Source organism: Dreissena polymorpha, chromosome 2 (assembly GCF_020536995.1).
Source record: "Dreissena polymorpha isolate Duluth1 chromosome 2, UMN_Dpol_1.0, whole genome shotgun sequence".
Taxonomy (NCBI): Eukaryota; Metazoa; Mollusca; class Bivalvia; order Myida; family Dreissenidae; genus Dreissena; species Dreissena polymorpha.
Window position 1 is genome coordinate 30,541,692 of NC_068356.1, and position 27,258 is coordinate 30,568,949.

At 37.5% G+C, this 27,258-nt stretch overlaps 1 protein-coding gene across 5 annotated transcripts in view; it reads right to left on the reverse strand.

Moving 5' to 3' along the window:
* LOC127866386 (uncharacterized) overlaps window positions 1-27,258 on the reverse strand; it is a 64,926-nt gene that overhangs the window by 17,055 nt on the left and 20,613 nt on the right. For 4 of the 5 annotated variants that reach the window (XM_052406872.1, XM_052406873.1, XM_052406874.1 and 1 more), the window contains 13 exons: window positions 24,277-24,369; window positions 23,306-23,368; window positions 22,606-22,665; window positions 20,150-20,356; window positions 17,473-17,653; window positions 15,136-15,215; window positions 10,645-10,858; window positions 6,457-6,557; window positions 5,898-6,168; window positions 5,271-5,356; window positions 3,414-3,684; window positions 1,144-1,229; window positions 285-555 (listed from right to left, as the gene is read on the reverse strand). In XM_052406872.1, the coding sequence (XP_052262832.1) occupies window positions 285-555; window positions 1,144-1,229; window positions 3,414-3,684; window positions 5,271-5,356; window positions 5,898-6,168; window positions 6,457-6,557; window positions 10,645-10,858; window positions 15,136-15,215; window positions 17,473-17,653; window positions 20,150-20,356; window positions 22,606-22,665; window positions 23,306-23,368; window positions 24,277-24,369 (1,984 nt within the window). The remainder of the gene's footprint in view (window positions 1-284; window positions 556-1,143; window positions 1,230-3,413; window positions 3,685-5,270; window positions 5,357-5,897; window positions 6,169-6,456; window positions 6,558-10,644; window positions 10,859-15,135; window positions 15,216-17,472; window positions 17,654-20,149; window positions 20,357-22,605; window positions 22,666-23,305; window positions 23,369-24,276; window positions 24,370-27,258) is intronic. The other variant, XM_052406875.1, reaches the window with a different exon arrangement.

The window sequence follows — 27,258 nt, forward strand, 5'->3', positions numbered from 1 at the left end:
CATTCCAAATACAACACATCTGGGCCTTGTAGTTTCAGAGATGTGTTCTCCAAGTAAAAGAAGGGGCGCAACTTTTGTCATTTTTAAAATGGACGCTTAAAATTGCACATGCACAACTTCATATAAAAATAAACAATGCCTGCCATGTTGAATGTTGTACATTGACAAGCATGGAGAATGCTTGAGAACAAGTTTGTGTCTACATAAAGACAAACCACCATAGCTGTACAAGTAAACTCCCTTTTACTTTATAACAAGAGCAACAAAAAATATAAATCAAAAACCTTTCAAGAGATGAACAGTATTCTCCTTTTTCAGTTGGATTGGGAGAGTATTCAAGGGAGACAACACCGCACTGAGCAGGGAAGCAGGCTTCACAGCACTGGATACTCCGTTACACAGCCCTAGCTCAGCACAGATGGTATTGATGTCAATTTCCTTCACGAGAAGGTCTATGGCTTGCTGTAGGTAGGTGTCCACAAATGTTTGGCAGAAACCAGACAGACTGCTGGGGAGGTCTGTACACAATTTATCCATGGCCTGCTTGATTTCATCCTGGGAAATGGAAAAGAAAGACTTTGACTGTGCTTAATAATAGTAACGAGTGAAGTGATCAAGCAATACAGGGCAATCACGGCCAGAAATGTATTGTAGAACATCGACTCAGGACTGCTTATAACTTGTATTGATGGCTAACATACAAAGTAAATAACACGATACTGTGATAGATAAACACTTACATGTATGACCCATGTAGAAACTGAACTACCCATCTAAATACTGCTGATGTCATACAAGATGAGGATGGATTATAAAGAGTGAATAAGGGATTGTCTTAAAATCACTTCTCAGGAGGTAAATGTTTTTTTGAGCTTTGTTCGGGAAAACCATGATTATTGCATGTGTGTAAAGTGTCATCCCACATTAGCATGTACAGTCTGCACAGGATTTTTGCTTATCCCTTAAACGCAAAATACCATACAAGTGGGAAGTATCATCCCTGATTAACAGACTGCACAAGCAATTTTGGGATGACACTTAATGCACATAAATTAAGCCTGATATTTGCAAAACATGGCTCATATGCCATTTTGATTGACATTTCTGACTGAAGCTTTGTAGTTTCAAGGAAGTAGCCCCTACCACTGTAGCATTGTTCTGCAGCAGAATCTTGACATAGTAGAGAACGGTTCCACACACCTCACACTCAATGGATGGACCTGTTCTGTCTATAATAAATAAAATGTACAGTTCATGTACTTTGAACACATTACATTGAATAAAAGAAACTAAAAAACAAAATATTTTACAACTGGTTTTTTTCACTCCACTTGCTGTTTATGACAGGCCTGTAAGAATTAAAAACCCTTTTGAGTATTTTGACAGACATGTTTTTGTAACAAATACAATAATTTCAGTACCTGTATTTTGAGGAAAATTATGTTATTTAAATTTTTATTTGAAATCCAAACAGCATTTTCTTTAATTTTGATTTGATATATACCCATTTAAGGAATCCATGGTCACTTTTTTTTATAGAACCAAACCATTTCAGCAATTATTACAACAAGAGGGCCAAGATGGCCCTAGTTTGCTCACCTGAGAGGAGTCGGTTCATTCAATCTTTACCAAACGTCAAACTTGACCTAGATATTGTCCAGACAAACATCCTGGACAAGTTTCATCATTATTGAACCAAAACTCTGGCATATGGAGTGATTTTGTTTTTGTAAAATTTGACCTGGTGACCTATATTTTGAGTAGACCCCCCCTTACCAAACATCAAACTTTGCTTACAAAATAAATATTATGACCAAGATTCATAAAATATGAAACAAAATTGTGACCTCTAGAGTGTTTACAAGGATTTTGTATAATATGATGAAAATTTGGACAATCTAAGGGCAATAATTATGGCATTAATTATGTGATATATATAAAACCAATCTTTTCACCAAGTTTCATGATGATTGGGCAAACATTGTGACTTCTAGAGTGTTCACAAGCTTTTTTTACTATAGAAATATAAGAAAACTGCTCCCCCCCCCTGGCAGCCATGTTATTCAACTGACCGGAACCATTTTCAATCTCACCTCTCATATCAAGGAAACAAATGTTCTGACCAAATTTCATGAAAATTGGGCCAAAAATATGATTTCTAGAGTGTTCACATGTTTTCACGATATACATATAGAGAAAAATGCCCCACCCACTGGCGGCCATGTTTTTTCACCGATCTGGACCATTTTCGAACTCTTCCAAGATATCAATAAAACCAATGTTTTGACCAACTTTAATGATGATTGGGCAAAAAATTGTGACTTCTAGAGTGTTTTACAAGGTTTCTCTATAATAGCCAAATAAGGAAAACTGCCCCCCCCCCCGGCAGCCATGTTATTCAACTGACCAGAACCATTTTCGAACTCAACTCTCATATCAAGGAAACAAATGTTCTGACCAAATTTCATGAAAATTGGGCAAAAAATTTGGCCAAGGTTTCTCTATAGCCAAATAAGGAAAACTGCCCCGCCCACTGGCGGCCATGTTTTTCACATGTGAAGATCGGATGAAAACTACTTCAATTAATGAGCGGACACCATGCTTAATCCTTGAAATGCACTAAGTGACCCGGTGACCTAGTTTTTGACCCAGCATACCGGTAACCAATATTCGAACTTGACCTAAATATTGTCTAGACACAACTTCTGACCAAGTTTGGTGAAGATCGGATGAAAACTATTTGGATTATGGAGCGGACACTGCTGTGGACGTTGCCCGCCTGCCGCCCGCCAAGGGTGAAACTATAATACGTCCCGTTTTTAAAAACGGGTGTATAAAAATGTGTAAACAGGTGTTAAGCAGATGTTGTTCAAATTACCCGGTTATGTTTCTATTTATAGCTCTGGCACATATGGACTGACCATAACAATATGATCACAAATTTGGCGGAGAACAAGAGAAGTCACATTTTTGTCCATTAATGTCCAGCAAGCAGTCTCAGATAACATCAGCCTCGCTCTGTAAAAAGGGGGTTTGAAGTCATGTGCGTAAAGTGTCGTCTCAGATAAGCCTGTGCACACTAATAAGGGACTGTTCTGCCTTCACTGGATTTTTGCTAAAAAAGGGACTTCCTATAAACAAAAAGTATTATAAAGGCTGAAAGTTTTGTCCCTGCACAGGCTAATCTGGGACCACGCTTAACACACACATGCATTAAACCTGTTTTCACAGAACGAGGCCCAGATTTATCATTCAAATATAAGAATTTAACAGAGAACCATTGACAATCCAAGGATTCACATACAATGGATTAGCCACAGCAAAAGCTGAATGTTTTGTTTACAAGTGCAGCTAAAACACTAATTCGAAGATTTACAATATATGAATTGGGGCTAAATAACTTCAAATAAAACCTTTTGAAAGCTGAACTGTATTTTCCTTCTTTAGTGAGATTGGAAGAGTATTCAAGGGAGACAACACCACACTGAGCAGGGAAGCAGGCTTCACAGCACTGGATACTCCGTTACACAGCCCTAGCTCAGCACAGATGGTATTGATGTCAATTTCCTTCACAAGAAGGTCTATGGCTTGCTGTAGGTAGGTGTCCACAAATGTTTGGCAGATACCAGACATACTGCTGGGGAGGTCTGTACACAGTTTATCCAGGGCCTGCTTGATTTCATCCTGTGAGCAAGGCAATCAAGACCTGATTACAACATTCCATTCAAGACCCAAAATTGTTGTCATCACTTGTAACATGTTTACCCAGTTTTTGTTTTATTCTATGTATTTTCTTTGAGTTTCTCAGTGTTTATAGACAGACTAACAGAACGCTGGATTAACAGACAAACTGGATGACAGGCATACTAAATGACAAACCTTAATAATACAAAGTCTCATTATCATTTGCTAAGAATTTGTTTATCAATAACAATATTAACAAGGGCTGTTTGTAAAACATGCATGCCCCCAATATGGGCTGTCAGTTGTAGTGGCAGCCATTGTGTGAATACGGTTTTTGTCACTGTGACCTTGACCTTTGACCTAGTGACCTGAAAATAAATAGGGGTCATCTGCCAGTGATGATCGATGTACCTATGAAGTTTCATAATCCTAGGCCTAATTATTCTTGAGTTATCATCCTAAAACCATTTTACTGTTTTGAGTCACTGTGACCTTGACATTTGACCTAGTGACCTGAAAATTAATAGGGGTCATCTGCCTGTCATGATCAATGTACCTATGAAGTTTCATGATCCTAGGCATAAGCATTCTTGAGTTATCATCCTGAAACCATTTTACTATTTCGAGTCACGGTGACCTTGACCTTTGACCTAGTAACCTGAAAATCAATAGGGGTCATCTGTCGGTCATGATAAATGTACCCATTAAGTTTCATGATCCTAGGCATAAGCATTCTTGAGTTATCATCCTGAAACCATTTTACTATTTCGAGTCACGGTGACCTTGACCTTTGACCTAGTAACCTGAAAATCAATAGGGGTCATCTGTCAGTCATTATCAATGTACCCATTAAGTTTCATGATCCTAGGCATAAGCATTCTTGAGTAATCATTCGGAAACCATTTTACTATTTCGAGTCACCTTGACCTTGATCTTTGACCTAGTGACCTGAAAATCAATAGGGGTCATCTGCCAGTCATGTTCAATCTACCTATGAAGTTTCATGATCCTAGTCCTAAGCGTTCTTGAGTTATCATCCGGAAACCATTTTACTATTTCGAGTCACTGTGACCTTGACCTTTGACCTAGTGACCTGAAAATCAATAGGGGTCATCTGCCAGTCATGATTAATGTACCTATGAAGTTTCATGATCCTAGGCCTAAGCGCTCTTGAGTTATCATCTGGAAACCATTTGGTGGACGGACAGAGGGACGGACAGACCGACCGACGGACCGACATGAGCAAAACAATATACCCCCTCTTCTGCGAAGGGGGGCATAAAAATTGTTGTAGTTTTAATCCTGACTTTTGACATCTGGTGAAAAACCAAAAGGCTATGCACAATCCTAAAATCCTCAAGTTTCATCCAAGTTTCTTAATTAAGAAAGTGCAGGATCCAGTTTTTCTTCAATTACACTGACCCACAGACAGAACCATGGACAGTTAGAAACCTTCAGTTCCCTTCAGTAAAACACCAAAAGAAGATTATTAAAAGAAAAACTTTTGATACACATGCAGGTTCCAGTCATTTTGTTTGACCATTGTTGTTGTATTTTTAACCAAATATAAAAGAAAATGTGCCTACCACTGTAGCATTGTTCTGTAGAAGAATCTTGACATAGTAGAGAACGGTTCCACACACCTCACACTCAATGGATGGAGATGCTGAACCTGGGAAATAAGATATCTACAATTAAGCTGCGCTCTGGGAAAACTGAGCTTAATACATGTGCAAAGTCCGCACAGGGTAATCAGGGACAACACTTTCCAATTTTATTGTTTTTTTTCTTCTCAACGAAAGTCCAGTGTAAGTGGAAAATGTCCCTAATTAACCTATGGGGGCTGCACAGGCTTATCTTGGACAACACAAAACACACATGCATCAAAGCCCAGTTTTACCAGACCCCGGCTCAATTACCAAGGATACTCAAAACAATTCAGTAATACGAGACTAAAACTTTCTTCTGCGAGTTTCAAGTGTGAAGTTTCAAGTGAATACTGATACCTGCAGTACAAAGAGCGTTATGGAGATTTTGCACATTGATCTTAACCAGAGAATTAAGCAGACGCTAATAAATAGGTCAGTAGAATAGCTTGAACTATTGGATGAATAAAGAGAGATGAAAACAAGCATATGTAGACTATGGTGTTTAACCGACTCAAACCTAACATATCTCCCAGAGATTGTTGTATTGTAAATTTGAAAGCTAACCTTTTGCAAGCTGAACTGTATGTTCCTCATTCAGAGAGACAGGAAGAGTATTCAAGGGAGACAACACAGCACTGAGCTTGGATGCAGTTTTTTGATTCCTAGTTTCTTCCCTACATAGCCCCAGCTCAGCACAGATGAGCTCCACATCCATGGCCTGAATAAGCAGGTCTATGGCCTTTGGCAGGTAGGTGTCCACAAATGTCTTACAGTACCCAGGCATGCTCCCGTGGAGGTGCGTACACAGCTTGTCCAGGGAATGCTTGATTTCTTCCTATAAACACATTATGGGACATTGTGGGACACATTTTACAAACATCCCTTTGCAGTTGTTATGAGGTAAAGTGAGGATTGTTTGAGACTTTATTGTACCTCGTTTTACACACTTTTTAAAACCTATTTGTTATGCTGCAACTTGCAAATCTTATATACAATTTTAATGCAGATTAATTTTCTTAACCCATATTTACAATTTAGCTTAGACAAATATATTTAAGTTACTGAGGGCTTTCATAATGTGAGTGTTATGATAAGGTGAGCTTAAAATGGCTAATGCCATTACCTGAGTGGCCTTGGCCTTCATCATGAACTCCAGGAAGTACAGGACGGTTCCACAAACATCACACTCCACAGAGCCACTGGTCCCCCTGGCAACTGCTGGAACTGAGCAACAATATGCCGGGATATACAATCAGTACTGTATTACATATCCCTGTATATAATTATAAACCAGTGTTGTCTTTTCGTTAATGGACATAATATTTATATAATTTGCTTTTTTGCCAATGTACAAATAAATGAATGCTATATTTAGCGTTTCTGGTGTAAGATAGTTAGGATTCTCTATTTTTTACTTTCCAATGGTTTATAGGGAAATAGAATAGATTTAAAACTGGTAATGTACTGTTTCAAACAGTGCAAAATAATAGAGAAAATTTTACAAAATTTCCACTTTTTTTTTATGTCATGATGTAATTATTTCCAAATAAAAATAAACTTGCTAATTTTGATAGACTTCTGATATATAACTAGTGATGGAAAGCACTATTCCAATTTTAGAATGTTTGAATAATAAGAATAAGTACAATATGAGTTTGCTGTAAGAATCCATGCCGCCTATGAATCTCAGGTACACTAGAAAAGTGCCTTAAATTCACTTAGGCCCCAACTGTTGTGTTTGCTTGTGGACACAGTTTGATGTAAATGATAATCCCATAGATGAAAGTCTAAACCGCTGTCTATTATCAAGCACTTAATGCACATTTAATGTCCATGAAACATGCTATTCAGCTGTAAATTAATGTCTTTTTTGTAGTGATGCAAGAGCTTAACCGGTTTACCCACCGAAATGACCAGTTAACCGGTTACATTTTCGGGAAAAGGTTAACCTGCAAAAAATAATTTAAGTATGTTTTTTCTTGGAATAATGTTTTCTCTATTTCATAATACAATTCGTACGATTTTGCGCAAGGCAGATTGCCAATTTGCGCTGGCGACTTGTAAAACAACACACGCACCATCGACGGTAGTAAATAAAGTGTCAACAAACAAGGCAATAAAGCAATAAATCAGAACCTTTGTGGTAACAAAAAGGGGGTACATTTTGATAATTGGCACTGTTGTTTTGTTTAACTCCTGATGCACATTATGTGTAATAGTATTTCTGTGAAAAAAGTTGGGGTATAATAATTTTGGTTACTTAACAGCGTTGTTTATTGTCAAATACTGGCTAGTCATTTATTTTCTAATCGCGAGGGGAGATCCATGATAATAAGTGGCCGACAAATAATATAGGTTTGACAGTATGATATATAGTTATATGATAATATTAATTGTTTGCTTACAAGAATAACTGAATAAAGAAAAAAGGCATTGTCACATTGTAGAAAACAATGCAAAGTGGTTCATACACATGACCATGGTGCACCACTAAATGGTAGTTAGCTCTCAATCCTCGACTATTAGCAAGTCTTTAACAGTGGGAATTTACACTAGATTTTCTCTTTAGCACTAGATTTCCTCTCAATTACCAAGTGAATCAGGCAATGTACTGAAAGAATCTGGAACGTGTCACACCTTTACCATTTAGTAACATCAATAATCAATTTGTGCTTACTGACTGGGGTAAAAGATCAGCATAAAAACAACAAAACAACCACTCCTGCTACTTGCCAAGTACAAGCAACAAATACAACAAGAAACCGTCACAGACGGGTGATGCTCCCCAAAGTTTTTTTTTGCCACAATATTGCACTATATATTCAGATAAAAGGAAACGTCTTGAGGGTCATAACTTTGGACAAAATAAAACGATGGATGGTTTAGCAACTTAAAAATTTCAAAGGGCCATAACTCTCTAAACAAGACTATTGCCAAGCAATATATGTCCCCTATCGGCTCAACCATTGTCAGAAATTACACCATCGTCAGATTTTTATTTTTATTTTTTTATATATGTTTCCATAGCAACCAGAATTTTTGACGTAGGAACAAAATGAAATGACGTGCATAATGTCCATATTGCCATCTATCCATGTTTGAAGTTTCATGAAAAAATATGAAGAACTTTTAAAATTATTGCAGGATCCAGAAAACTACCATTTTCAGCAGTATTTCTAGTCTATTGTTGCCACAGCAACCATAATTTTTGACGTAGGAACAACATGAAATGACGTGCATAATGTCCATATTGCCATCTATCCATGTTTCAAGGATCATGAAAAAAATATGAAGAACTTTTTAAGTTATCGCAGGATCCAGAAAAGTGTGACAGACAGACTCACAGAGCGAAAACCATAAGTCCCCTCCGGTGAAACTGGTACGGGACAACAAATCATCTAACCAGAATCAACAAATAACATGCCTATCTCCTCAAGGTAGTTAAGCTTCCCTTAAAGCTTCATTGAATTCCAGTTAGTAGTTGGAGAGAAATAGCCCGGACAAAAATTGCACTATATGTACAGTTTATAGAAAATTTCAAAGGGCCGTAACTCTGTGAAAAATCATCCAACCATAACCGGCTGATAATATGCACATCTCCTGTTGGTACTGAAGCTTCCCATAAAGTTTCATTTAATTCTGATCATTGGTTGCTGAGAAATAGCCCGGACAAGAATTGTGCATAGACGGACGGACGGACACACGGACGGACAGACAAAGCGGCGACTATATGCTCCCCCCAATTTTTTTTTTGGGGGGGGGGGAACATAATAAATTAAGCATGTTATAAGAAAAACAGTATTGTTTTATATATATACTGATATTTTTATGTTCATCATGTCAAAGCTTTTATTTTATTATTTTGTATCAGTACCACATAATGTATGTATTTAATATTGTCTCACTGGCCTATTGAAGAAGCCTGTATTGACCTATACCTCAAATTGATATTTTACAAAAGCCATACATTTATTATTTTATTCCAAAAGCAACATCATGGCTTTACATATAGTGGTTGTTGTTGTATCCCATTATTATAAGTTTGATTTTGTACCAAGTCATCGATTGACAGTGTCTAAATGTTACATAGACATTAATAATAACCAAATTAAACCAACCTCTTTACAAATCAGCCAAAACTGTTCCCATGTTGCTATTTCACTATATTGGAAAATAGGTGACACTAATGTAACAATTTCAGCTGTACTCCTTTTTAAACACTGTTTTTCCATAACTGTTTTATGTGGATATAAATTGATTAGCAATCATCTGCAGGAATAATTGATACATTATTGGACCATGAAATTGCTGCAGTCGTGAATGATTAATACCTGTGCTTTCATTTTTTATGTATTTATTAATGGGGTATGTTACTTTAAATAGTTTTAACAGATAAATAAGTGTCTTGTTTCTTGCAGAAGACTGGCAAGTTTTTGAAAGGGCTGTAACATCACTTAACTTCATGACAGCAAACATATACCTTGCAATTTGGGGCGGCAAGAGAGAGGGTCAAATTAAAGTAGTTTGACATTACTCTTCAAATTATGTTGCATATTATTCGAAATTATTTGATCAATTTGAATAAGGATGAAAACCTTCAGACATGGTCTCCAAAAGCAGGGCATGTATTACTTTGCATCAGTATTATGGTCGGTAAATATAACAACAACATCACAACAACAACGAATTGTTCCTTTCTGTTCAAATAAAAATGAAGTGATCTTAACTTTATAATTAGAAGAAACAAACAAAACAAGCAAAACAAATATATAACTTTGACCTTAGCTTCTGTAAGAAAAAGTTGTTTGGCCTCGTAAATAATAATGATGTAATGATAACGTTTATTACCACCAAGTACAAATATCTTGAAGGAGCCTGAAATACTTATGAGAATCTTTTCAATAAGCAAAAGATGGACAAATCTATACGGAACTGTGTTTCTCCAAATTAAAACAGTCGCTTATATAAACGTCCAGTCAATCACAAATAACATTTACATTTAGGAATTTAAAATTGCTTGCAAAATACCAAGCTCCCTTGATTCATTTCTCTGATTTTCCAATTGATTTGGAGGTTTTTGAATATTTCATTTCTTCTTGTTTCATTTATTTGAAACTATTCTTAAAAAAAAAGTTTGTTGATACACATTTACATTTTCATTCAGTCAACTGTTCCTATAACATTTACTTCAGCAGAAACTACCCTGTATCTTGCCAACAGGCTTATCTGCACAGTTTTATCTGGGAAGACACTTTACTCATATGCATGAAGACCCGTTTTCCCAGAAAGAGTCTACAATGAACAAGCATACCTGGCTCCTGTGGTATGGGGACAGTCATATACTGCTTGTTGGGCAGCTTGGCTGTGCAGAACTGGGCCAGGGCACACAGGGTCTTGGGGTCTTGTCTGGACTTGAGGGCGCTCACAATCAGGGGCCCGTACTCCTGCAGGTACTTCTTGCAAGTTGCTGTGTAATTTTCGGGCACATAGTCGCAGACCATGTTCAGAAATGATAGGATTTGTTCCTGAAACAAAAGGACCTTTTGTATTGGCAAGTTAAATGATATATTCTGGGAATTGTAGGATTTTATCATGAAACAAAAGGACCCTTTGAATTGGATATTTTATTTATACATTCTGAGAAAATTAGTTCTGTAATATTAAAGAGTCCATCAATTTTTCATAATGAACACTGCCTAACTGAACAACAGCGTGTTTTTAAAATAATGTTACAGACTTTTCATGTCTGTACAACAGACATATATAAAATAAAACACGAAACTTATCTTTATTGCATCTATTAAATTGTATATCTCTTTTCTATTTAACTCTGGTTACCAATATGTTTCTATCCAGCTGAAGTAGGGGAACATAATGAGAGCTTTTACAATTAGCAAAAACAACCAAGACTTTCTAATAAAACTGGCATTTTACTAAAAGCTTTCAACCATAAGCCTGACAATAATGCAACATATATAGAGATTTTATGAGACAATTATGTGAACACTTAGTGATACAAACATGAAGAAATATAATAAAAACAACATTTTAAATATCACCTTCATCAATAATAATACCTGCATTTAACACTGTGAATTCTCTTTCCAAAAATAATTCGAGATTAGTAGAATATACATGTATTGTACCAAGATATCCTAACATGCTGTGGAGAGCATTAATGCCATAGTCAGGGAGTCATTATCACCATGGTTATCCACTTTGTTTTTCAGCACGTGTTTGTATGGCCATGCATCATGTTCTCTAAATAAGGAGATAATTTCAAAGTACACTTGTTAATGGTTTGGCCATTACATAAGCTGGCCCTATATAAGCAGCACAAGGCTTGGTTGGGTGGACAGATCTGTGGCATTACTGGGCAACGGATTATTGGCATATTTACAAAATAAGGCAGAACAATTTTTTTTAACAAGTTGTTCATCTTTTTTATTTTTGAAGTTTTCAGGTTGGTTTGATATATTTTATTTCAATCATGTGCCATATTGAGTAAATTTTGAAAATGGCTAATGAACATGGAAATGAATTTATTCGAAAATGATTAAATCATGTAAATTGAAAGTTAATTTAGTTAAAAAATGGCTTTATGATGTTGAAATGAATTTATTTGAAATACGGTTTTATGAAGTATATGGAAATAACTTTATTTTATAAAGAATCAGTTAAATATTCAACACAAACTTTAAAATGGATATTTTAAATTACAGTGCTCTAAATCTATAGCTGAGTCTTATTCATTCCAGAACTGTAGACAAAATGAACAGTAGCACGATGAGTAACCACAGCCACCACGGCCACCCAGATGTTTCCAGGGCAGCCACAGACCACATCTTCAGTGAAGAGATGATGGCGACAGCCAAGAAGATGCATCAGTTCACCAACACCTACGTGGGCCCCTTCATTGCCCTGTTTGGGCTCACTGGCAACATCCTCTCCTTCATCATATGGCGCAAGAAGTCCATGAGGTCATCCACGGGGACGTATCTGGTTGCGCAGGCTGTCAACGACATTGGGGCGGTACTCTTCTTCTTTCTCACAGAGTGTCTTGTAGCCCTTGTTCCAGTAGTGAAGAAGTCCTATGCGTTTGGGGTGTTCTATTCGTATGTGGGGTTCCCTCTATTTGCCTTCTTCATAGTGAATGGCATCTGGACGCTGGTTGCAGTCACCCTGGACAGGTACATCCAGGTGTGCTGGATAAACCACTCAAAGGTAAAGAACAGAGCCACTCAATGTTTTTTCTTTTGTTATGTTTTTCTTAATTTTTATTTATTTATTCAGACTGTGTTGTGAAATTTTCTTTTAAATATGAACTCTTTCCAACAAAAAGAGTATAAACTGCTATAAATAAGGTGTCATCCTATTTATTGGTGAGATTTCCTTTAAACAAGAATATTCAGAATGTGTTATAAAATTTGATTTAAACATTGTTGTAAAAATGAGTATAAAATGCTATCTTAGTACCCAAATCATCCATTTAGATTATTTTAAAACAATACTTCTCCTTATGTTATAACAGAAAATGTGCAACGAAAATAGAGCCAAAACAGGGATAGCCCTGATCACTGTGTTGACCTTCACCATCAACATCCCACACTTCATGTTCTACTACGTCGTCCCTGGCGACGCATACGCAGACAATGAGAGCTCATTTGTTGCTACAGACTTTGGCGGGGGCAATGGCGGGATGCTGTATGAGTTCTGGGTGCATTGCATGTTCCTGGTACTCATACCATGGATCACAATTCTCTTCATGAACCTGTCCATCATCTGCCGCCTTAACGGGCACAACAAGTAAGAATCTTCAGTATTTGTACAGTGTTTGAAAATGATTGGTTGCTCATAGGCTTTCTAGTCCATCTTATGTAACAAACATGCTACAGAGGACATAATAAATTGTAACCTAGTCTGTTTTCCTTTTTTTTAATAACATATATGCCAAAAGTCGCCTTGTGATTTCAATGCAGAGCTTAAATAAGCTTAAGTAAATTGATTGCCTTTCATGGTTTGTAATGCAAAGAAAAAATGCTATGATTCCCAATCAGTCCAGACACTTTCTGCCATAACTGAATTCACATTAAGAACATGCTTCCTTTAAATGGAAAATTTTATAAAAGGCTGAAAGGGTTGTCTCTGATTCTGTGATTAACACTTAACGCACATGCATTAAGCCCAGTTTTCCTGGAACAAGGCTCATGTATTCCATGCACCTCTTCACGCAGGCTGACGCAGCAGTCCAAGAGCCAGCATGCACAGAAGTCTGCCAAGCGCAAGGAGATGCAGATCACGCGTACCCTCCTCACCGTGACCTTCACCTACCTGGGCCTGGTCATCCTGCAGTGCATCACTCAGTGCTTCTTCATGCTGGAGCCAGGAATGGTCAGTATGATGTGGAGGATTATCTAATGTAATACTTCCTTAATCAGCACATGGAGGGTTTCTGTGATTCTGATTTCTTGAAATATAAACTGAAGTCATATTGCGGTTGTTTTTGTGGGATAGTGTATTATGTTAATACTTTTCAAAGAAGCGCAAGGAAGATTTCCGTCATTTCAACATCCTACATTTTAAATTAAGTCATTATGAGTTGTTTTTTTAACTAAGTGGGGAAGTGTATAACTATTTATTCCCAGGTATATCGAAGGGTTTAAATTTCTGGCACTACGTGTTGATATCCTGTTGATTTTTACTGTTAAGGTGAGTAATAGCCACACTTAAATCTCCATTTCCTCATATTTACAGGCAGACATGAAAATGGTCAACGAGGCCTACTCTGTTGCTAAGTTTGGCCTGGTCACGAATGCCGCCATCAACTTTGCCCTGTACTGCATCACTGGGGAGAGATTCCGCAAGGAGCTGCGCCTGACCCTGTACAAAGTGGTGCCCATCAAGGCCCTGATCCCGGTCCCAGATGCCCAGGACCTCTACCTGAGCAGCAGCAATGACCAGACTGACTCATACCGCACAGATGGGAATGAGAGAAATGGAAGGAAAAGAAGCATGTCTGCTGGGTCTTCCATGGAGGACATGGAAACTGCCAGGAAGCCAAACAACAATGCCAGTGATGCTGACAGTCAGTAGACTTTCATGATTTATGCTTGTAGTCACAAAGTCCTAACATAAATCTTAATTTGAAAGGATAACATTTAAGATCACATTTTCTTGGAACAATCAAAATATCTTTTTATATAAAAGGGGAAAAACATGAAACAATGAAGAAATATTTGCTTTAATGATTTTTTTAAATGATAAATGACGTGTACTGGTTTATAAATAACCTTCAATTAAAGGAATTCTCCTAATTTAAAAGATTTATTTGAGTTTTCACTAAGGTGCTGTGTGAATGCTGGACAACAGGGTACAGCAGGAGTCGCACTTTGGTGATGGTTTGCTCCAAATCGCTCCATTATTTTAGAAAATTATAATTGATTGGGGGCCCATAGATTTCTCCAATCAATCTTTTTTTTCATCAGCGAAGAAACATGAAATAGAGATTTGTTCATTGCTGTTGTATGTATTTTTATTATAGTATGTAAAATATGTGCACATGTATTGTCACCATATGTTTGCTCTTGTTATTAAAAATAAAATATGTTGTTGACATTATGTTACTGTTTCTTTGCCAAATAAGCAGTTGCTGTCATTTTCAAAATTTAGTTTGAATAATATTTATAACCACTACCCATCAATTCCTTAGTAATTCATGCCATTCTTAAATGCATTAAAGAGGCTAAAATTTAGAATACTAGGGTGATTAATTATTCACTTGAAATAAAGAAAAGGCTGTTACCTGGGAAATATTTGCGACAAGGTTCTCTAGCACAGTTACCCCCGCTACACATGCATCACATTTGGTCAACTGCACTGAAACTGAATAAAAGACAAGTTTCCTTTAAATCCATATTCAACAATCACTGAACAACCACATCCAAACTTGAAATTGTTATTTATTAGACTTTTAACAACATTATACAACAATTTTATTTGGACAAGCAGAATAGCAAAAGGTGCTTATGAATTAACCAATAAACAAACTTGTAGAAGGTTGTTGGTCCAAGAATTAAAAAAACAACAACAAGGAACACAAATGAATCCTGAAATCATATTCGAATATTCATTTTTGATTGTTTAAAATATTCATTGATACACCCAGAGATTCAACTTTCACTTTACCATTCCACACGATTGCATTGCTTTAAAATGATTTATTAGTTCCATGTACTTAACTTAAAATGTTGTCATACCCATGCATGTATCTAGATAAAAATGTTCACATGAGGAAAACACAAGTAATAAATAGCACCAGTATTTAGTGTATTACTTTTTCCGTTTGCTATACAATAAAATAGCGCCAATTTGCATGCAGACATGTACAACATCAAGTCATTCGCATAGATAACATGGAATGCCTGAGGAGAAAAAACTTGTTCACTGATAACTTTATTTTTGTACATTAGTACTCTAATGCTAAGCAACAAAATAAATGTGTATCTAAAATTTGCTCTTCAACAAAGGAGCCTTTACACCAAAAATATGTAAACGTCATTGTTTAGTTATACCCTACTTTAACAACCACATGTTAATTCTATACTGATAAAAGCAAGCCATTAAACAAAATGAGATTTTCAATGGGTGGGACAGGCATTCTAGCTGATCAATAAACCACAACATTTACTTTTGTACATTAAACTGTTCTGTACATGTATCTTTGCTTTGCAATGCTGACACTCTGCTTACCAGTGTTGTTTTAAGATTCAACAAGAAATGTGTCCACACGACACGGATGCCCCCAAATCCAACGTTGTCACTACATAAAAGCATAACTGTGTAAGTGACCCCGTGACCTAGTTTTTGGCCCGGCATGGCCCATGTTAGAACTTGGCCTAGAAAACATCTAGATACAACTTCTGACCAAGTTTGGTGAAGATCGGATGAAAACTACTTGAATTAGAGAGCGGACACCATGCTGAATGTTGAAAACGCACTAAGTGACCCCGTGACCTAGTTTTTGGCCTGATACGGCCTATAATTGAACATGGCCTAGAGATCATCTAGATACAACTTCTGACTAAGTTTGATGAAGATCGGATGAAAACTACTTGAATTAGAGAGCGGACACCATGCTGAATGTTTAAAACGCACTAAGTGACCCCGTGACCTTGTTTTTGACCCGGTATGACCCATGTTCGAACTTGGCCTAGACATCATCTAGATACAACTTCTGACCAAGTTCTGATGAAAACTACTTGAAGTAGAGAGTGGACACGAAAAAGTGTGACGGACCGACAGACAGACTGACCGACAGACAGTGCAAAAACTATATGCCTCCCGTTGGGGGCATAAAAAGGTTAAACACTGGTTAGTTAATTATAGCGTCATTGTAACTCCATTTTGCCATAATCCATCTACCAGAAAGCAAAGTGATAGACAATGATCTATCCAATGAAACCAATATGCAGCTGTAGGGCAATTATCAAAACATCCTCTGTTGTTTTGTTTTTGCAGACTATATTTATTTTCTATAAAAATTCAAGATTTGAATAGGTATTCCAGATTAAGTCCAGTTTTTAAATATTGCAATATTTGAATATTAGCTCCCATCCCTAAAGAAAACCAATTGGTTAATGAAAGCATTTGCTTCAATGTTCAACTTCTATATAAACCCATCACTTGGCATATATTACCAAACTGATTCTCAGATAAAGAAGAAAGTGTTGAAATTATAAGTTCTTGAATATTGAATTGAATGCATGTAACTCCAAAAACAAAACTCTATAAGATTTACTGAAGCATTATTTGAGGTGAGAATTTTGCGTGTGAATCTTGAAGCCTATTTGTTGTTGTTATATCTATACATGGGCTGATATATACAAAGCCTTGTTAACTACAATCTTGATTGACAATTTCCTACCAATCAGTAACTATCAATATCAATCAATACAATCAGTAACTGTCCATACCCATCAATACCAATTAGTACCTGAGGTTGCAATGGGTTATTGTATATTGTATAACTTTCATAGGATCTCTAAGACACCAAGTACTACTTCTACCCCATAAACATCCTAGTGTCCTTGTAGGTGTCTGTGGCAATGAAGGTTAAGAAAAGATGTTTTATCTACAATACCTTGAGCGTTTGTCTTCTTGCAGAGGCCGATAGTCTGGCAGACAGCCTGTGGGTCCAACTCCTGGGCCAGTAGGGAGAGCACCAGGGGACCGTACTCCTCAACAAACGCTTCACATTGGGTTTTCAGGTCCGGGGTGGGCAGGCGATCGCAAATCTTGTCCAACAAGTCTTCAATGGTTTGCTGGAAACATGCAATTTCATGTCATTTGCTTACATGCCATAGGAGTAATTTTTTTTATCAAACTTAATTATCTTACAAGATATTGAGGAAAACAGTCAAAAGCATGTGATTTCAGTATAAATTATTGAATTTCACTGACAAAATAGAATTATCACTGTTGTGCCTGAAATACCACCTGCTTGTTGCTTTGTTGGATGGGAAATGGAGTTCAGTTTAACGTTTAACGAACTGGTTTTTCAACAATTCAAGCTTCATACCATTCAGTTTCGCCTTGATACCTCATATGGAAGTCAAGATTTGCCCTGGACATTGTTTTAGCATGAACATTTTCAAGGCCAATTCCTTTGAAATAATGATACCGGCTACACCATTGTCAGAATTTTTTATTTTATTATTTGTTGCCATAGCAACCAGAATTTTTGACATAGGAAGAAAATGAATTGACGTGCATAATGTCCATATTGCCATCTATTCATGTTTCAAGTTTCATGAAAAAATATGTAGAACTTTTAAAGTTATCGCAGGATCCAGAAAAGTGTGCAGGATTCACCATTTTCAGCAGTATTTCTAGTCTATTTGTTGCCATAGAAACCAGAATTCTTGACGTAGGAAAAAAATAAAATGACGTGCATAATCTCCATATTGCCATCTGTCCATGTTTCAAGTTTCATGAAAAAATATGAAGAACTTTCAAAGTTATCGCAGGATCCAGAAAAGTGTGACAGACTAACGGACCGACGGACACAGAGCGAAAACCGTAAGTCCCCTCCGGTGAAACCAGTAGGGGACAATTATGGCTTTTATGAACAGTACTTCCCACTATTGAGATCTATAAACCTATGAATTGTCAAGTTGATATGTGGTATAGTTTGCAAGATACATGTATGCTCAATTAAAAATTTTAATGTTATGAATTAACAAATGACAACAACTCTAAATATATGGAAGAAAGAGTTATGGATCTTCAGCACGGCACATCCCATCAATAAGATCTACCTACCAATTTATTTTCAAGATCATACTTCTTAAAGTTTCAATGATTAAAAAAAAACAACAATAAATAAATACAAGAAAATAACTTAAAATATAGAAGCAATAATTATACTTCTTGTAAATCGCATATTCCCATAATGTGATATAGCTACATAGTAAGTTTTAACTTGATACTTCTTTTTTTAGATTGTGAGATGCCCTCTGGACAAAAGTGTTAAGACTTATATAACCAAAAGGCAATAACTCCAAAATTAGGATAGCAAGAATTAGAATTCAAGATATACTCTATACAAAATTTTATTACTAAATTTACCAAAGGGAAATTACTATTTTACTATAGGGGAGCAACAGCAACGATTCTTGTGCACTGCACACTCACTCTATTTGGACTACCTATACCTCTGATAATTGTCTAAATATGCTCCAGAAAAGCAATCTGACTTACACACAAGATGTGTTTGTGAAACACAATGTCCCCCTATATGACGTTTGACCTTGAAGGATGACCTTGACCTTTCACCACTCAAAATGTGCAGCTCCATGAGATACACATGCATTTCAAATATAAAATTGCTAGCTTCAATATTGCAGAAGTGACATTACATGAGCAATTTTGACCCATATATTTGACCTTGAAGGATGACCTTGACCTTTCACCACTCAAAATGTGCAGCTCCATGAGATACACATGCATGCCAAATATCAAGTTGCTATCTTCAATATTGCAAAAGTATTAATAAAATAAGTGATTTGGGCCACATATATTTGACCTCTGACCTTGAAGGATGACCTTGACCTTTCACCACTCAAAATATGCAGCTCCATGAGATACACATGCATGCCAAATATTAAGTTGCTATCTTCAATATTGCAAAAGAACTCATAAAATGAGCGATTTTGGCCACATATATTTGACCTCTGACCTTGAAGAATGACCTTGACCTTTCACCACTCAGGGCAAAAACAATATGTCCCCAACTACTATAGTGGTGGACATAAAAATGGACTGACAAACTGCAACCAGAATACCTTTTTCCAACTTTGATGTGGCGGGTGTATAATTTTTAGCTCATTTGTGTTAACACTTATTTGTAACTTGTATACTCAAATGAATGGTTTACCATAAAAATGGTGCACAAGTCAATGTTTCAATGTTTTGGAGCTGATTTGTCAGTCACAACATTGCGAGCAGAACCTCAGTAGTCTGTTGTATATCCCAAATGCTACAGCATTAAAGAGATGAGCTGTACTCTGGGAAAACATGGCTTTTATGCATGTGCATAAAGTGTTGCCGCAGATTAGCATGCCTGTGCAGCAATGGAATTTTAATTTGAACAAAGTCTCTTTTTATTGAAAATTTGGTCTAGGCGTAAAGTGTTGTCCCAGATAAGCCAGTGCAAACTGCACAGGCTAATCTGGGTCGTCACTTTTTGCACATGCATTAAGCCCGTTTTTCTCAGAGCGAAACTCAAATGGTTTATATAATGAACATCATTCACATACGATAGTCTGGTTCTGCTTGAGGACATTGTCCACCTCCTGCACCAGGTACTTGCACACCGTGCACTCAGTCGAGTCCTTCACAAAGCCGGCTCCCACCATACTGGCCGGTTCCACCATGCGGGCTGGTACCATCACAGCAGCTGCCACCACAGGAAGTCTGCTGGAAACCACACACAGGCCAACAGCCTCACACAGGGTCGTGGGGTCCTATTGGAACAGAGCAGAAGTTACGTCTTGATAGGCATCTTAAAATGCATGGTATGTAAAAATTGCCATAGTTTAAGTAAGTTCGACATCAGCTGGTATAGAAAATCATGTAAATCCAACTTGTTTCATCCTAATAGATGTATTAAATCGACCTTAGTAATAAATCCCATATCTCAAAAGATAAGTTTGTTATGACAGATGTTAACATGATTGTCAAGATATGAAGTAACAAGGTTTTTCAAAAGATGTGACATATTCCCCTCATTCATTTGGTTGTTAACACAGAAACGATAATTTATGACCTTTGACCTTGAATTTTGACCTTGAACTTTAACTGAAAAGCATGGGACAGACCCAACAAAGAAGCCATTTTGGTATTAGCTTGTCTAGGTTTGCTACCCGCTGAGCCACGTAATTAAGTGAGCGGAGCGATCATCGTCCAGGCGTCATGTCAATTCTATTAGACAGAAAAAAATTAATTCCATTTATATGGTTACAATAGTAAAAAAATGACGTTTTTTTTGGTGACATAAAAATTATAAAAAATAAATTTCTAAAAATTTAACTTGTGTACTCCATTTTATTGGTAGTGGGTGGTTTAATTAAATGGTATATGATGTATCTTAGCTTAGATAATATCTACATGTTGCAAATTTCATAGGTTATTAATTATTTTTACGCAATCAGAGATTTTTCAGTTTTATTGAAAAAGTGCATGGTATATAATGGTGAATAAAATAAAAATAAGGCCGGTGACCCTTTGTTTTCATTTCATTTTTCATATAGTATTTGTATATATATCTTAAATATAAATTTTGGACAAAATCTATTAGATGGAAAAAAATCAGCAAAACTGCCGCAACACCCCATAAGCCTCTTCTTCCAAGAGCACAGCTCGAATACATACCAGTTCATTAACAAGCAGCTCAAAGATCATTGGTGTGTACTCCTCCACCAACTATACATACCAGTTCATTAACAAGCAGCTCAAAGATCATTGGTGTGTACTCCTCCACCAACAATACATATCAGTTCATTAACAAGCAGCTCAAAGATCATTGGTGTGTACTCCTCCACCAACTATACATACCAGTTCATTAACAAGCAGTTCAAAGATCATTGGTGTGTACTCCTCCACCAACTATACATACCAGTTCATTAACAAGCAGTTCAAAGATCATTGGTGTGTACTCCTCCACCGACTATACATACCAGTTCATTAACAAGCAGCTCAAAGATCATTGGTGTGTACTCCTCCACCAACTATACATACCAGTTCATTAACAAGCAGCTCAAAGATCATTGGTGTGTACTCCTCCACCAACTATACATACCAGTTCATTAACAAGTAGCTCAAAGATCATGGGTGTGTACTCCTCCATCAACTATACATACCAGTTCATTAACAAGCAGTTCAAAGATCATTGGTGTGTACTCCTCCACCAACTATACATACCAGTTTATTAACAAGCAGCTCAAAGATCATTGGTGTGTACTCCTCCACCAACTATACATACCAGTTCATTAACAAGCAGTTCAAAGATCATGGGTGTGTAGTCCTCCACCAACTATACATACCAGTTCATTAACAAGCAGTTCAAAGATCATTGGTGTGTACTCCTCCACCGACTATACATACCAGTTCATTAACAAGCAGCTCAAAGATCATTGGTGTGTACTCCTCCACCAACTATACATACCAGTTCATTAACAAGCAGCTCAAAGATCATTGGTGTGTACTCCTCCACCAACTATACGTATCAGTTCATTAACAAACAGCTCAAAGATCATTGGTGTGTACTCCTCCACCAACTATACATACCAGTTCATTAACAAGCAGCTCAAAGATCATTGGTGTGTACTCCTCCACCAACTATACATACCAGTTCATTAACAAGCAGCTCAAAGATCATTGGTGTGTACTCCTCCACCAACTATACATACCAGTTCATTAACAAGCAGGTCAAAGATCATTGGTGTGTACTCCTCCACCGACTATACATACCAGTTCATTAACAAGCAGCTCAAAGATAATTGGTGTGTACTCCTCCACCAACTATACATACCAGTTCATTAACAAGCAGCTCAAAGATCATTGGTGTGTACTCCTCCACCAACTATACATACCAGTTCATTAACAAGCAGCTCAAAGATCTTTGGTGTGTACTCTTCCACCAACTATACATACCAGTTCATTAACAAGCAGCTCAAAGATCATTGGTGTGTACTCCTCCACCGACTATACATACCAGTTCATTAACAAGCAGCTCAAAGATCATTGGTGTGTACTCCTCCACCAACTGCTTGCACTGAAAATATGGCAATGATACCAACACAAAACTTAACAACCATAGAGTTAACCAATCAAGCAATAGTGTGTATGCAAGTCAATTAAATATGAATTCACCAGTATTTGTTATATTGATGTTAATAAACAAACAACCATACAATAGTATCAATAACAATGAAGAATAGAACTTTTTGAACGTTTATGTCATTAAAATGTTCACTTTGTCAAAAAATTGAAAAGCTGCTAGTTGGTTTAAACTCATTGTAAATTTCTGTTTACTTTGTGACAAGATTTTCAAACAATGAAGTTCTGATAATCTAATTCGCTACATTCACTATCAAATCTATCTAATACATGTATGTCATTTCCATATTTTCCGCATATAAAATAGCATGACAAAACAACCACAGACATCCTATTTCAAAAACAATGATTACATTAAGTATTTTTGAAAGAGACTGCTTTTCATTTGCACATTCCTTGGAATATATCTGTAGGATAACAGATAAGATCGCAATGGACAGTACTATGAGATGTTTAAATAGCACAAGTCTTTATTTTCTTACAAGGATCAGATATAAATTAATTGGCCTATCACACAAGTAAACAAGTTTAGTAGTACATTATACATTAAGAACAGATTAATACTAGTAGCATACCCTATCTTTTAATCCTCCAAACAAAGTGCAGACTTCATTTTCCAGTATCTCCTTCACCTTCGCCTGTCACATAAAAAATGCATGAATTTTTACAAGAGGTTTGGTAAATCATTAATGTATTTTAAGGACAACACAACTAGATGCCATTTTATGAAAATTTTAATTGACAAACAACATGATATCATGTTGTTGTTAAAGAGGTGTAAAATTCCACACGCTTCCTCAAATTGGCAACTAAAATTTGGCTTCCAGCAAATATGATATCATGCATACCAGCTCGACCAAGCAATTCAATTTTTTGTTAAGCAAGCAACTGAAGTTTTCATCAGGTGCTTGTAAGGTAGGAACAATATTAAACTTTGTTTATGCTTGATACTGTGTAATATAATGTGTTAATCTTACAGTTACCATCTAATATGTTTTTTCGGTGCTATTAACATCAACAGCGTTCCCCCCTCAAAATATCATAGTAGAGCTTGATATTCACATTTAATTTGGAGAAAAATCCTGTCTTGGTAGAGGTGACTTTCAGAAATAGAATGTGAAAAAGATGAAACTTAGGGTGACTACCAAGTGGTGGGTTCTTAATGATGATGACAGAGATAATGTCTGACACTGATGATTATGGTATAATAAAAAAGATCATGTGATTTTCATTCTACCAGATTCTACTTTTGTTATTCAATAAGCGCCTTGCTATGTGAAAAATGGGGCTAATGCTTGTAAATTGTCATCCCAGATAAGCCTTTGCAGTTGGCACAGGCTAATCAAGGACAACACTTTCTGTTAAACTGTATTTTCTTAAGGAAGTCACATTTTAGCAAAAAAACAGTTAAGGAAGAAAGTGTCATCCCTGATCAGCTCGCACAGACTGCACAGTGGAATGTTGGACAACACTTTACTAACATGCATTAAGCCCCATTTTCCCACATAAAAGCTCAATATGTATTCAATACTGGAATCTGTAGTACCTGAGTGGTAGAATCTCTAAGAAAGCTGACCACCTGGCCCAGGAGTTGCTTACAGATGTCACACTCCTCACTGGACCTGTACTGTAGAGGGCCCTATACAAGAATATCACAATTACTGGAGTGCTTTGGTGTGTTTGGAGCACATTGCACTGTACTGTAGGGGGCCCTATACAAGAATAATCACAATTACTGGAGTACTTTGGTGTGTATTGGGGCATTGTACTGTACTGTAGGGGGCCCTATACAAGAACATCACAATTACTGGAGTACTTTGGTGTGTATGGAGGGCATTGTACTGTACTGTAGGGGGCCCTATACAAGAACATCACAATTACTGGAGTGCTATGGTGTGTATGGAGGGCATTGTACTGTATTGTAGGTGGCCTTATACAAGAATATCACAATTACTGGAGTGCATTGGTGTGTATGGAGGTATTGTACTGTACTGTAGGGGGCCCTATACAAGAATATCACAATTACTGGAGTACTTTGGTGTGTATGGAGGGCATTGTACTGTACTGTAGTGGGCCCTATACAAGAATATCACAATTACTGGAGTACTTTGGTGTGTTTGGAGGGCATTGTACTGTACTGTAGGGGGCCCTATACAAGAACATCACAATTACTGGAGTGCTATGGTGTGTATGGAGGGCATTGTACTGTACTGTAGGGGGCCCTATACAAGAATATCACAATTACTGGAGTACTTTGGTGTGTATGGAGGGCATTGTACTGTACTGTAGGGGGCCCTATACAAGAACATCACAATTACTGGAGTACTTTGGTGTGTATGGAGGGCATTGTACTGTACTGTAGGGGGCCCTATACAAGAACATCACAATTACTGGAGTGCTATGGTGTGTATGGAGGGCATTGTACTGTATTGTAGGTGGCCTTATACAAGAATATCACAATTACTGGAGTGCATTGGTGTGTATGGAGGTATTGTACTGTACTGTAGGGGGCCCTATACAAGAATATCACAATTACTGGAGTACTTTGGTGTGTATGGAGGGCATTGTACTGTACTGTAGGGGGCCCTATACGAGAACATCACAATTACTGGAGTGCTATGGTTTGTATGGGGGCATTGTACTGTACTGTAGGGGGGGGCCCTATACAAGAACATCACAATAAATGGAGTGCTATGGTGTATATGGGGGACATTGTACTGTACTGTAGGGGGCCCTATACAAGAACATCACAATTACTGGAGTGCTATGGTGTGTATGGGGGCATTGTACTGTACTGTAGGGGGCCCTATACAAGAACATCACAATTACTGGAGAGCTTTGATGTGTATGGAGGTATTGTACTGTACTGTAGGGGGCCCTATACAAGAACATCACAATTACTGGAGAGCTTTGATGTGTATGGAGGTATTGTACTGTACTGTAGGGGGCCCTATACAAGAACATTACAATTACTGGAGTACTTTGGTTTGTATGGGGGACATTGTACTGTACTGTAGGGGGCCCTATACAAGAACATCACAATTACTGGAGTGCTATGGGGTGTATGGGGGCATTGTACTGTACTGTAGGGGGCCCTATACAAGAACATCACAATTACTGGAGTGCTATGGTGTGTATGGGGGCATTGTACTGTACTGTACTGTAGGGGGCCCTATACAAGAACATTACAATTACTGGAGTGCTATGGTGTGTACGGGGGGCATTGTACTGTACTGTAGGGGGCCCTATACAAGAACATCACAATTACTGGAGTGCTTTGGTGTGTATGGAGGGCATTGTACTGTACTGTAGGGGGCCCTTTACAAGACCATCACAATTACTGGAGTGCTATGGTGTGTATGGAGGGCATTGTACTGTACTGTAGGTGGCCCTATACAAGAATATCACAATTACTGGAGTACTTTGGTGTATATGGAGGGCATTGTACTGTACTGTAGGGGGCCCTATACAAGAACATCACAATTACTGGAGTACTTTGGTGTATATGGGGGACATTGTACTGTACTGTAGGGGGCCCTATACAAGAACATCACAATTACTGGAGTGCTATGGTGTGTATGGGGGCATTGTACTGTACTGTAGGGGGCCCTATACAAGAACATCACAATTACTGGAGAGCTTTGATGTGTATGGAGGTATTGTACTGTATTGTAGGTGGCCTTATACAAGAACATCACAATTACTGAAGAGCTTTGATGTGTATGGAGGTATTGTACTGTACTGTAGGGGGCCCTATACAAGAACATCACAATTACTGGAGTGCTATGGTGTGTATGGAGGGCATTGTACTGTATTGTAGGTGGCCTTATACAAGAATATCACAATTACTGGAGTGCATTGGTGTGTATGGAGGTATTGTACTGTACTGTAGGGGGCCCTATACAAGAATATCACAATTACTGGAGTACTTTGGTGTGTATGGAGGGCATTGTACTGTACTGTAGTGGGCCCTATACAAGAATATCACAATTACTGGAGTACTTTGGTGTGTTTGGAGGGCATTGTACTGTACTGTAGGGGGCCCTATACAAGAACATCACAATTACTGGAGTGCTATGGTGTGTATGGAGGGCATTGTACTGTACTGTAGGATGCCCTATACAAGAATATCACAATTACTGGAGTACTTTGGTGTGTATGGAGGGCATTGTACTGTACTGTAGGGGGCCCTATACAAGAACATCACAATTACTGGAGTACTTTGGTGTGTATGGAGGGCATTGTACTGTACTGTAGGGGGCCCTATACAAGAACATCACAATTACTGGAGTGCTATGGTGTGTATGGAGGGCATTGTACTGTATTGTAGGTGGCCTTATACAAGAATATCACAATTACTGGAGTGCATTGGTGTGTATGGAGGTATTGTACTGTACTGTAGGGGGCCCTATACAAGAATATCACAATTACTGGAGTACTTTGGTGTGTATGGAGGGCATTGTACTGTACTGTAGGGGGCCCTATACGAGAACATCACAATTACTGGAGTGCTATGGTTTGTATGGGG